The following is a 10,896-nucleotide window of genomic DNA, read 5'->3' as shown; positions in this document are numbered from 1 at the left end:
GAGAGAGAGAGAGAGACATACCTGGAATTTCAACTGTGTCCTGCTTTTTGGTTGTTCCCTTGGTGTTAATTTCACAACTTACATGATAAAAGGTGAAAAGCAAATGATGTTTTTGATGCAGGTGAATGGGAAGTTCAATTTTAATCTGAAATGACAGCACAGTTGTGTATGGCATTTTGTTACGTTTAACTATCAAGCTGGATTGTCAGATATTTAATTCAGTTTCAGCACACTGTTCCAAAGTACTTCCCAAATGACAGGCCAAGTGGCCAAATAGCAGGTATAATTTAAATATATTCCAAATGTTTTTCTAGTCAGTTTCAGGTTGACAATATTTTCCTAGATTGTGAGGGCTGATTTTGTACTTCTGTTGGAGGGCCCAATGGATTTTCCTGGATTCAACTTTGCAGCAGGATTTTCTAAAACACTGGATGAAAAGCCATCTTTGTGGCCTATGAATACTGTATATCACTATCAGAATCAATGAATGCAATCCATTGAGAATGTGCACTGAATTTGAAAGACTACTTTTTTTCCTAAGTTCTATTTTGCATGAAAAAAGTAAACTTTTACAGATAAATGTGCAAAACCTCACTTTGGTAGAGGGAATGCACAAATTATTGTTTTAATAAAATTCCTCCAGAAGTAAACCATAACTAAACCCTCAAGTAAAGAGAAAAAATTTGCCACCCATGACTCATAAATTTAGTTACAAATTATTTGTAATAAAGTCTTTCAATTAACCTTCTAGTCAGACACCAACTGAATGTTAATAATGCCTCCCGTAGATATGTAAGAGACAAATTACAGCTTTAATGTACACGTATATACCCATACAGGCACACGTACAAATACATGCAAAAAGTTTCTTTTTCTCTCTCCACTTGTTAATATATAGTGAGTAATGCAAAAGGCTATTTATTTCCAGCATCTTGAAAAGTGTGGATTACTTACTACATGATTTAGTTTTCTGCAGTGACTGATTTTAGTCATAGAGATGCACATATTAAATAGCTTAGTGATGGACATCTGGTCCAATTATCATTCATACAAGGCATGGTTTCTGGTGTTATAAGTAAGGCCTGTTGTAGGTATATTTCATTACAGAACAAGCCTATTCACAGCATCCAGACCATCTGGGTATCTAATGCTCTGCTGCACACAAATATGGGCTGCTACTTTCCTCTTCACCCCCGAGAAACTAGGGGCATGGGATAGTGAAAGGAACAAGTAAGGCCCAAGACTGGGGTACAAGGCCTCCATACAACAGCAGGTGGACCTGGGGAAATCACAACAGCAGGGGGGATAGTTTCCGACCAAGCCAAGAATAGAAACAGGAGGACTGAGAAGCAGAAAGAGCAGAGCATCTGGCCTGGAATGCCCATTTAGGTTCCATGGAAACATGGAGGAATCAAGAGCAGTCTACAGATTTGGACAAGCAAATACAGTCTTGGAGAGACTGTGACAGAGACATGCTGGAAACTACATGGACATACAGAGATGGAGAAGTCAGAAGAGGGAAAGAGGCTGAGAGAGACTCAGGAAGGAGCACAGAGACTGACTGGGAAGGGAGACTATCCTACTGCCCCTCGTCTGCTTTCCACTGAGGTGTGTAGGGCAGCCAGTGAGAACCTAGTGGCCCATGTGTGTGCCTGTGTGCCCTAAACTGTTTCACTTACAGGCAGGCTGAACCCATACATAAAATCACAAGGGGAAAGAGCTAGAAGGGGACTCAGAAAATCTCTTCTGAATTTCTTATTTTAAATCTGAGGAAATAGAGACTCCAAAGGGGGAAGTGGATTTACTCAGTGTCACAGAGCCAGTGCTGTCAAAGCAAGGAGGGCTAGAATCCTCACTCCACTCTGATGTTTGTTTCCTACCTTGTTATTTAGAATCAGAGAGCCCCTTAAATATGTGGAAAAATCTTCCGGTGTTAGCAGAGGGTACAGGTGGAAGCCCTTTGTTTTACGTGGCATTTTCTGTTGTCATGGAACAAAACATTCAAAGATTGCAAGTTCAGATGAAATGATGAGAATGATTTGAAGAGAAAAAGAAGAACAAGAATTGCATTTTATAAATACCAGAATGATCATTTTACCTCATCATAGAACTCTGGATTTTGGTTGTGATGTGAGACAACAGCATACGCATTTGTGGTAAAAACAGACCCTGCAGGTTTTCCATAAATACACTGAAAAAGAATGAAATAAGAGTCATGCTCTGAATGCAAGTCTTTAAACACGATGCTATGGAACCACATACAGTTAGAGGCATCTGTGATCACAGGGCTAAGGCCAAACCCATGCGGCTCTCACCATGAGCCTGTAAGTTCCAAATCATTTACACAGTCACTCCAGACACCACCTTAGACAATGTCTAACTTGGCAACGTGATGCTTTTGAACTTCCAGCCATCAAAGAAATGCAATACCAAACTAGTTGACACTAAGAAGCTGAACACTCATCATTTGGAAGGGAAACAGTCTCAGACTAGGCCTGGAAAGCTTATTTCTCTCATGCTACTTGAGTATCTTAACATGACAGACATCCCCTCAGCCAGACAGCAATGCTTTTTAGATGTTCACTGTACAGTGGGCAAGGAGAAGAGCTAAAAAATAAAAGCCAGAAGGAGCCTTAATAGCCTAAAGGAATTAAAAACTAAATGTCTATTAAGCTGCTGACAAGCTTACTGCTCTCTTACATTTTTATATGTGGCACTTTATGAGCAATATTTAAAAAAATCACTGGCTCTCCATTATACCAATAAAATTAACGAAAGGCTTTCTCTGGTACCATAGAATGATCTGATTTCATTTCTAATGTCAGCTTTGCACTTTCACTGGCTTAATAAGCTCACGGATGAACATGGAGTCAGCACGCCAAGGTACTAATTGCCTCTGTTACTCCAGAACAAACCTCTGGGCCAGCCAGAAGATGAAACTGAAACCCCACAAGAGTGCACATCCAATTCCTCTTAAATATGGTTATGAAGGCAATTTTCAAGAACTGCTGAGAGGTAACCTAAGAATCTTTAAGTACACAAAAGGATACTGCCTGGAAAAAATAAAGGAATGGTTGCTCTCTACTGAAGGGAGCACCAGAGAAAACACTACATTTAAGCCAGCTAATACTTAATTTAACTTAAGTTTCTCTGTGAAAAGAAAACTCTTCTCAAAGGTAGGGGCTATGAAACGTCCAATGATTTAGTTGGGAAAATTCCAGCCTCTTTCCCTAGGGGTTTGAGCCTAAGGTTAACCACCCATTTTCTAATTTAGGCTCAAGCTAGAGAAGTAAGGAGCTAGATAAACACTTCCTGATGGCTGCATGCTCTCTGACTTCTCTTTCAGGTCTCAGATTAATGGGCTAAAGAGCAAAAAGTAAAAACTAGCTGCAAAGAGTGAAAACGTAAAGGCACTGTGACATGACAAGTATTTAAGAATTGCTGTACCATGTAACACTGACAATCTGCTTTTCCGAGATCATAAATCCAAGTCTGAAGGCACCATTTGGCCAGTTATAGAACAGAAGTCATATCTCAGATCAAAGCATTTGGGCTGTGCTTCTGTTAGCTCAAGAGGCCCGTTTGGGTTTCAAGGAAAGTTTACGGTTCCCTGGTGGTACTACTATAAAGTATTCAGTCATTTAAGTAAAGGACCTTGTAATTGGGCATGAGAGCAATGCAAAGTCAAAGTGGGACAAATGCCAAAACCTGGCTTGTAAAGCTTACCCAATTCTCCTTCTCTTTTTTTCTGCTGTTCGTGACAGAACTCAGGGCCTTCTATATAGTAGGAAAGTGCTCACTACTGAGCTATCGCTCCAGCCCAAACTTAGCCATTTTTTCAGCTATATATGCTCCCACCTCATTTTGTTATACATTAACATTTAAACTAACCTTGATAGTGCATTTGTAATAGAAAATATTATTGTCACTTAAATACATTTTCTTTTTGATGTTTAAACAAATTAAAATCAGAGTATGACAATTCTAAATTCTACTATCTCTACTATCTCTAATAAAATTGGATGCTTAGCAAGAGAGACAAACCTTTAGCGCACAAGCATCACTTTCATCTGAATCCCGGAATTCCACACAGACTGCAATGTTCCTCGCCTAAAATGGTAATCATCCAAAATCAGTCAATATGATCAAAAGGTTATTAATAACATTTTATACCCCAAAATGTATAGATGATACTGCTTACCTTCGCAAATGTTTTCTGGCTATCATATTTTAATTGCAAAGGATAGACATACAGATGATTTTTGTAAATAGTAAATGGGTAACAATATTTTGTCATTTCTGGAACAAACTCTTCAACTTCTACAGTAATATTTTGACAATTCTTTTCAAAGGGCTTCAGGGGCACATATGAAGAAGTAATACAATCTACAGCAGGGAAAAATAAACAGGTGAAGATCATAAAATTTAACAATTAACATTCTTGCATTTATAAAAATACACATGAATTGTGTTTTTCAAAGAGTGAGTTAAAAACAGAATTCTTAGTAGGTGAAAAAAGTCAAACAACTACTTTCAGAATCCAAAAGGACATGACGGAGTGGCCTGACACTGATTTTCATGGAATCCTTCACACCAGGAGTGGATTGCTATTTCATTCTCAACGCTGAATGATTTGCCAAATATAACACGTCATAATTTTGACAAATTTAAACTCTGCAAAGAAGCCCATTATATTTTCCCTCCTGTGGCTGCAATTTAGCTTTCACTGCAAATTTTTACTGGTACCAGGGAAAGAAATAAGGGTAATTTTATGCTTACAATTAGCTTATGGTAAGTAACTTTTAAAAAGTTAACTTGGTGCACGTGCACATTTTTACCCAAGAAATAATGGAAGCTTTTTGAAACTGCAGATCTTATGATGTGTTACCAATAATAAATTCAATACTCCCAAATGGAAGAAATACAAAGCCTCCAAGAAGTCTAGCAGCATGTTCTTGAAGCAGCCACTGTAGTAAAGGGTATTCATATACTTAAGGGGCTCTGAGACTGCTGGTCCTTACTAAAGAACCACACTGGCAGAACAAAAAGACCCAAGGTGAGCTGGACCTGAGGACACAGGATTTTGTGCTGGGTTTGTTGTTCTGTGATTATTAAAGTGACACATACTTTTTGAGGCGGGGTGCTGAGTAAATACAGGTCCTTTGCACTGGGCTACATCCTCAACCCTTTTTAAATTTTTTAAACCATTAATTAATTTTTGTTTAAATTTTGAGACAAGGTTTCACTTACCCAGGCTGGGCTCAAACCTGTAATCTTCCTGCTTCAGCCTCCCAGAGTGCTGGGATTATAGGTGTATGCCACTACATCTGGCTTCAAGTGATATATACTTATGATAGAACATTTGGAGATGTAAAGGCACACAGTAATAACTGATCATTCTACAACCTAGAGATAAGGACTATTAAATTCTGGTGTATTGTCTTCTAGTTTTCTTTCTGTGCATGTTGTATACAGTAAAATAAAAATCGTACTATTTGTATAAAATGTAATCTTGATTTTTGGCATTTAATCTGATGTATTAGTCCCCAACTGTGAGCATCAGTTTTAATGGCTGCATAAAGTTTCATGGTATTGGTGTGCATGATTGCCTTAAGCACAGTATTGGACCCTGGCTATTTCCAAACCTGCACAATATAAACAACACTGCAGAGAACACCTGCATGCACAAATTGCTTTCTGTATTTTAAATTATTCATTTAGGAAAAATAATCTATTGTACCCTTAGATGTCTTAAAATATAAATCAGATGCCATTCACATGCTTATAATCCCTTAACGACTTCTCACTGCACTTAGAATAAAACGTAATCTTTTTTACTTTTGGCAGGGCTAAGGTTGGAACTCAGTGCCTTAGCTCATACTACCACTAAGCTATGCTCTCAACCTCAATAGCTTTCTTTTTTTGGTAGCAGGATTGAACTCTGGTCCTTGTGCTTGGAGGCAGGCAGCAGAACCACTGAGCTAAATCCCTGGCCCTCAACTTCAATCTTTTAAAGTGTTACCATGATCCATACAATTTCCTGCATGACATGATCCTTCCTATTTCGCCTGCTATTTTTATTGTTCCCATCACATGCTACACTGGAACCATACTGGCTTCCTTTCTCTTCAAGGAAAACAAGCCTGCTTCCACCTCGGTGTCTTCAGAACACACACTTAATACTCTTAATCTGGAATGTACAAAAGCATTCACCACATGCTGGATCCTTCTCCCTCTCAGTTCCTAAGCTTAAGAGAGGCCTTTCCTGGCAACCCTTTGAAAGCAGCCCTTTCTTTTCATAAACTAAAATTAGTCCTTTATTTGTTCTGTTGCTCTTTCTAGACTTTAAAACTCCAGTGAGTTTACAGCACCTAGTAGGTAATCAATAAAATTTTACTCAATAAATACTGATTCAGTGAATGAATGGATAGACAGAATCTTAAAATTGAAATGCCTTAATTACAAACACCTAAGGTTACCTATTGTCAAACTGTATGACTACCCATGACAGGTGATGGAGCCACAACCTAGCCAGATTAGACTAATTTACTTAATATTTTATTTTATTGTGCTGGGGATTGAACCCAGGGCCTCGTGCATGTTAACCACTATCACGGAGCTACATCTGCAGCCCAACCATTTAAACATTTTTGTAAATTTGATGAGCAAAACCATCTTGCTTTAATTTGTGTAAATGGAATTATTACTGAGATTGAATATTTTTCAAATATTCCCTAGACACTTAATTTTATCTCCTACAAATTGTCATCTGTCCATTTTTCTCCTGGGATCTTAGATTCTGGTCCTGAGACAGGAAATTCTCCTCCTCTTTGATCTCTTAGTTGATGACAGAAGCAGGAACTTATCCAAGGCAAAAGGCTAATGAAAGTGATAGGGCACACCCGTAAGATCATATATATATAATGCCTGATAATATCAACTTAATACTGTTCTTAATCTGCAACATTTCACCGTGTATACCATGTTGAGTTTATGTCCACCTCAGAATCTCGGAATGTGATTTTATTTGGAAACAGGGTCTTCACAGATTTGATAAGTTAACACAAGGCCATAGTGGATCAGGATGCGCTCTAAAGCTAATGACTGATCTCCTTATGAGAAGGCCATGTACGGACAAAGGACAATGCAATGATGCAGCTACAAGCTGAGGGATGGCAAGCGTAGCCAGAAGATACCAGAATCAGAAAAGACCCAGGAGAGGGATTCTTCCCTGGACCATTCAAAGGGAGCGTGGCCTGGCCAACACCTTGATTTTGGACTTTTAACTGCCCAAACTGTGAGAGAATAAATTTCTATTGTCCCAAGCCACAGAATGTATAATACTTCGCTATGGCAGCTGTACGAAGTAAACGCACCATGAAAACTCAAGGAAAATATTTTTTTAAATACAAGAGTTAAATATAACCTTTAATGTTGTTTGCAATAAACCTCTTACTTGATAAATCCACAGGAACACATTCCACTGTGATGTTTAGCTGCCCAGGAATAATCTGCAATTTGGTTTTTTCTGGCCTGGGTATAAAGCAAGGTTATTTTAGAGTTAAAATTATGATTATTAAATGCATAGGTTACTCTCTATCCAAACCCAATTTGTAAACATTCAGTTTTGCCCACCCCTACTCTTATTTATTATCACTGTAAAAAACTGAGAGTTCATATATTACATTCATTTATAACAATGCCACACTTACTTTTTGTATTCTGAGAGCAACTTGAGAATGTCTTCATTTGAAAGTTTGCTACTGTCTTGTTTATACAAAGGAGAAAATCTCCCATCCAGATCCAGAGAGCCTTGAATATCTTTGAAAATGGGTCTAAAACAGCAAAACATAGGCTTTTTAAAAAATCATAAAGTACCAATAAATCTAGCACTGGTGGGAATGCAAAACGGTAAAATTGCTTGGGAAACAGTTTGATGGTTTCTCACCAAGTTAAACATACATTTACTCTAGAATACTGCGATTCTACTCCAAGGCAGATTTCCACATGCTATAGAAATGTTCAAGGCAGATTTATTTGTTATAGCCCTAAACTGGCGATAACCCAGATACTCATCTACAAGTGAATAAACAAACTGCAGTATATTCACAGAATGTAATACTACTCAAAATGAATCACTGATGCACACAACAATATGGATTCCAAAAACACATTAAGCACAAGAAACCAAATCCAACAGTACATACTAGAGGATTCCATTTATATGCTGTTCTAGAATAAATAAAAAGTCATCTGTCATGACCATCATATCGTTTGACTGCCTGATTGACTGCACAGGGCCACAAGGGAACTTTCTGGGGTGATAGACATGTTCTATATTTGGGATGGGGTGGTGCCTGCATTACTGAAGGCTTTTGTGAAAATTCATCAAGATAGACATTTAAAACATGTGCATTAAATGTGTGCATTAAGGTAAAGCAGATGACCGTAAAATTGATAAAAATTAAATTAGGTAAGATGACTTATATAGTTACAATACACATGTACATTTCTTCTAAGCATCTGAATTATTCCTTTTCTCTCCTCTCTTTCCACTTTAAGTAGTTGTTTTACTGCTAAAATGTAAAGTAATATACAAGCACCCAACACATTGGAAGTGGCCATAGCCAGAAACCTAATCCCCCTGGAAGAACCTCTGAAGATGTGAGTAAAGGCATTAACTCCATTGTTTCTACTCCTAAGTATATCTCCTTTATTTCCAGTAATCAGGGTCTTATCATTCATCTTTTAAATACGCCAGCCAAGCCGTTAGAGGCAGTTCCTGCTGACAACTAATTCAACTCAGGAAGGAAAAAAGAAAAACAGTATAATTGCTCATCAGAACTGAGATCAAAACTTCTCTTTGATTATTTCAAAAGTAATTTTTCTGACAAAATAGCATCAAGTAGCTTCTACTCCTGCCAAAAGGGGGGCGGAATGCCCCAGAGATCGAGAGTGGACACTGAAGTTGTACCCTGCACTCTGATCCTTCTTTGGTCATGTACTATGTGAACTTGTGCAAAGATTCCTTTCTTTTTTTTTTTTTGTATTTGACTTCTGTGCCTCAATTTCCTCACCTCTAAGATGGGGACAATGGTAGCCAGTCTTTAAAAAAGTATTTATCTGCGGCTGGGAGTATAGCATTTGCCTAGCATATGCAAGGTCCTGGATTCTAGTATGGCCAAAACAAGCAAATAAACCACACACACACACACTCACACACACACACACACACACCCTTTAAGATTTAATCAATGGGTGCCTTGAACAGAGTCAACAATAACTATTACTGTAATAATACTACCACTAACAACAACAACAACCAGAGTAGCAACTGACTTTTCAGGGTACAGCTTTATACATATGCTTATATTTATAAACTATACTTCACAGTCTAGAATGCCTACATATGCCAAATCCTACTTCTGTTTGCCATTCACCTAGCCTTGGACATCAGTTTTTTCACCAGTCTTCAAAACAAGGATAATGGTGCCATTTCATCTATCAGTGTATGATACATTTTGAAACCTTGCCAGAAAGGAAATGATTGTAAGTGACAGATACAAGAGTTAATTAATTTAGAATCTCTTACCCTTATGCTACTCCCCAGCACCCAATAAACATAATTGATTGAATTATTCAGAACATGGTGCCCTTTCCCCAGAAGCTCCAATGAGTTGTACAGGCTGTACCACAAACAAGTCAGTAAACTTGTACTTCAAAGGGGGATAAGTACGAATCACGCTTTAAATCTTTGCATGGAGATTTGCAAAATTCAGATGAAATAGTATCAACTACCATAACATAGGAGGTATAGATAATGCTTGCTTCCAAATACACTGCTCCCAAAGGGCTAGCTTAATTTGTAACCAGGAAGTAAGAATATTAATTACACACATGTGCTTAATGATTGCAGTTTGCCTTCACATTTTAGTATGTTTTCCAGAATTATTCTATGATAGTTTTCCAGACCATAAACCCAGCCAACTCTGAAATAATGGGCATATTGTACATAATTCATTATAATTTCTAGTTTTCTGAAAAAATCCATTACTTTAACAAATAAGCTGTTTTAAAAAGCAATAAAATTAAGTGGTGTCAGCACCCAAGCCAAAGAAAATTTCCCTGAAGCAAGACATAAGCAATAATGAAAGGATCTTAGAACCAGTCTTTGACTCACAGCAAATTCTAAGAGAAAAAAAGACTTATACCCCATGAGTCCCAAAGTACAATTGGCTGGCTAGAAACAGACTTCTAAGTGCTGGTGAGGACATAGGCCTCAATTTCCCAGATGAGTATGCATAGAAGGCTCAATTATATTTATACAAACCTGGCAGCCCAAGCGAAAGGCATTCTGTATTGGCCAAGGCGGCTGCACACTTGCCTCGCTGTCTTGTGCACCTTCTGAGCTGTCTAAGGTCAGAAATAAGAAGTTAAATTCGTATTTGTTCAATCTGCTGTGGACTCAATCAGAAAAATGATCCCCCTAATTTACCAATAGAAAACATCATAAATCTAGAAAAAATATAGAAAGAGCTACAAATAAAACACAACATACTTCTGTTACCTGTTTTCTAAGAACATGGTATTTCTTGCAAGTTTTGTGTTTTCTCCTTGACAGAGCCTTCGTCTTGGTATCAGAAGACAGACCAAATAGATGTAGACTACAGTTTGCTCTGAAGACCCCTACTGGTAAGCTTTTAAGCAGTTTTTTTTTAATTTAATTTATTGGTACATTCTAGGTAGACAGTAGTTACATTCATTACTGGGATCTTGTACCTTTACATGCCAGGTCTCAGTTCTCATTTTTTCCCCTTGTCCCCACCCTCCCTTCACCCTCCCCTCCCCCCTTCAAACACTTTAATTCCGTTTTTACATTTTCTCATATTTTTTTCC

The 10,896-nt window shown here is 37.9% G+C and overlaps 1 protein-coding gene across 1 annotated transcript in view; it reads right to left on the bottom strand.

The window, feature by feature from the left end:
• The window catches only part of Dock11 (dedicator of cytokinesis 11), a 156,990-nt gene that overhangs the window by 98,068 nt on the left and 48,026 nt on the right, over positions 1-10,896 (bottom strand). Inside the window, exons 14-20 of the mRNA XM_033760270.1 lie at positions 10,331-10,413; positions 7,713-7,835; positions 7,457-7,533; positions 4,202-4,386; positions 4,045-4,110; positions 2,099-2,191; positions 22-145 (exon numbers count right to left, since the gene is read on the bottom strand). Coding sequence (XP_033616161.1) covers positions 22-145; positions 2,099-2,191; positions 4,045-4,110; positions 4,202-4,386; positions 7,457-7,533; positions 7,713-7,835; positions 10,331-10,413 — 751 coding nt within the window. The remainder of the gene's footprint in view (positions 1-21; positions 146-2,098; positions 2,192-4,044; positions 4,111-4,201; positions 4,387-7,456; positions 7,534-7,712; positions 7,836-10,330; positions 10,414-10,896) is intronic.

Source organism: Fukomys damarensis, unplaced genomic scaffold (assembly GCF_012274545.1).
Source record: "Fukomys damarensis isolate Sample0158 unplaced genomic scaffold, DMR_v1.0_HiC HiC_scaffold_39, whole genome shotgun sequence".
NCBI classification, from domain to species: domain Eukaryota; kingdom Metazoa; phylum Chordata; class Mammalia; order Rodentia; family Bathyergidae; genus Fukomys; species Fukomys damarensis.
Note: the sequence above shows the minus strand (reverse complement) of the source record. Positions and strands in the feature narration are given on the sequence as shown.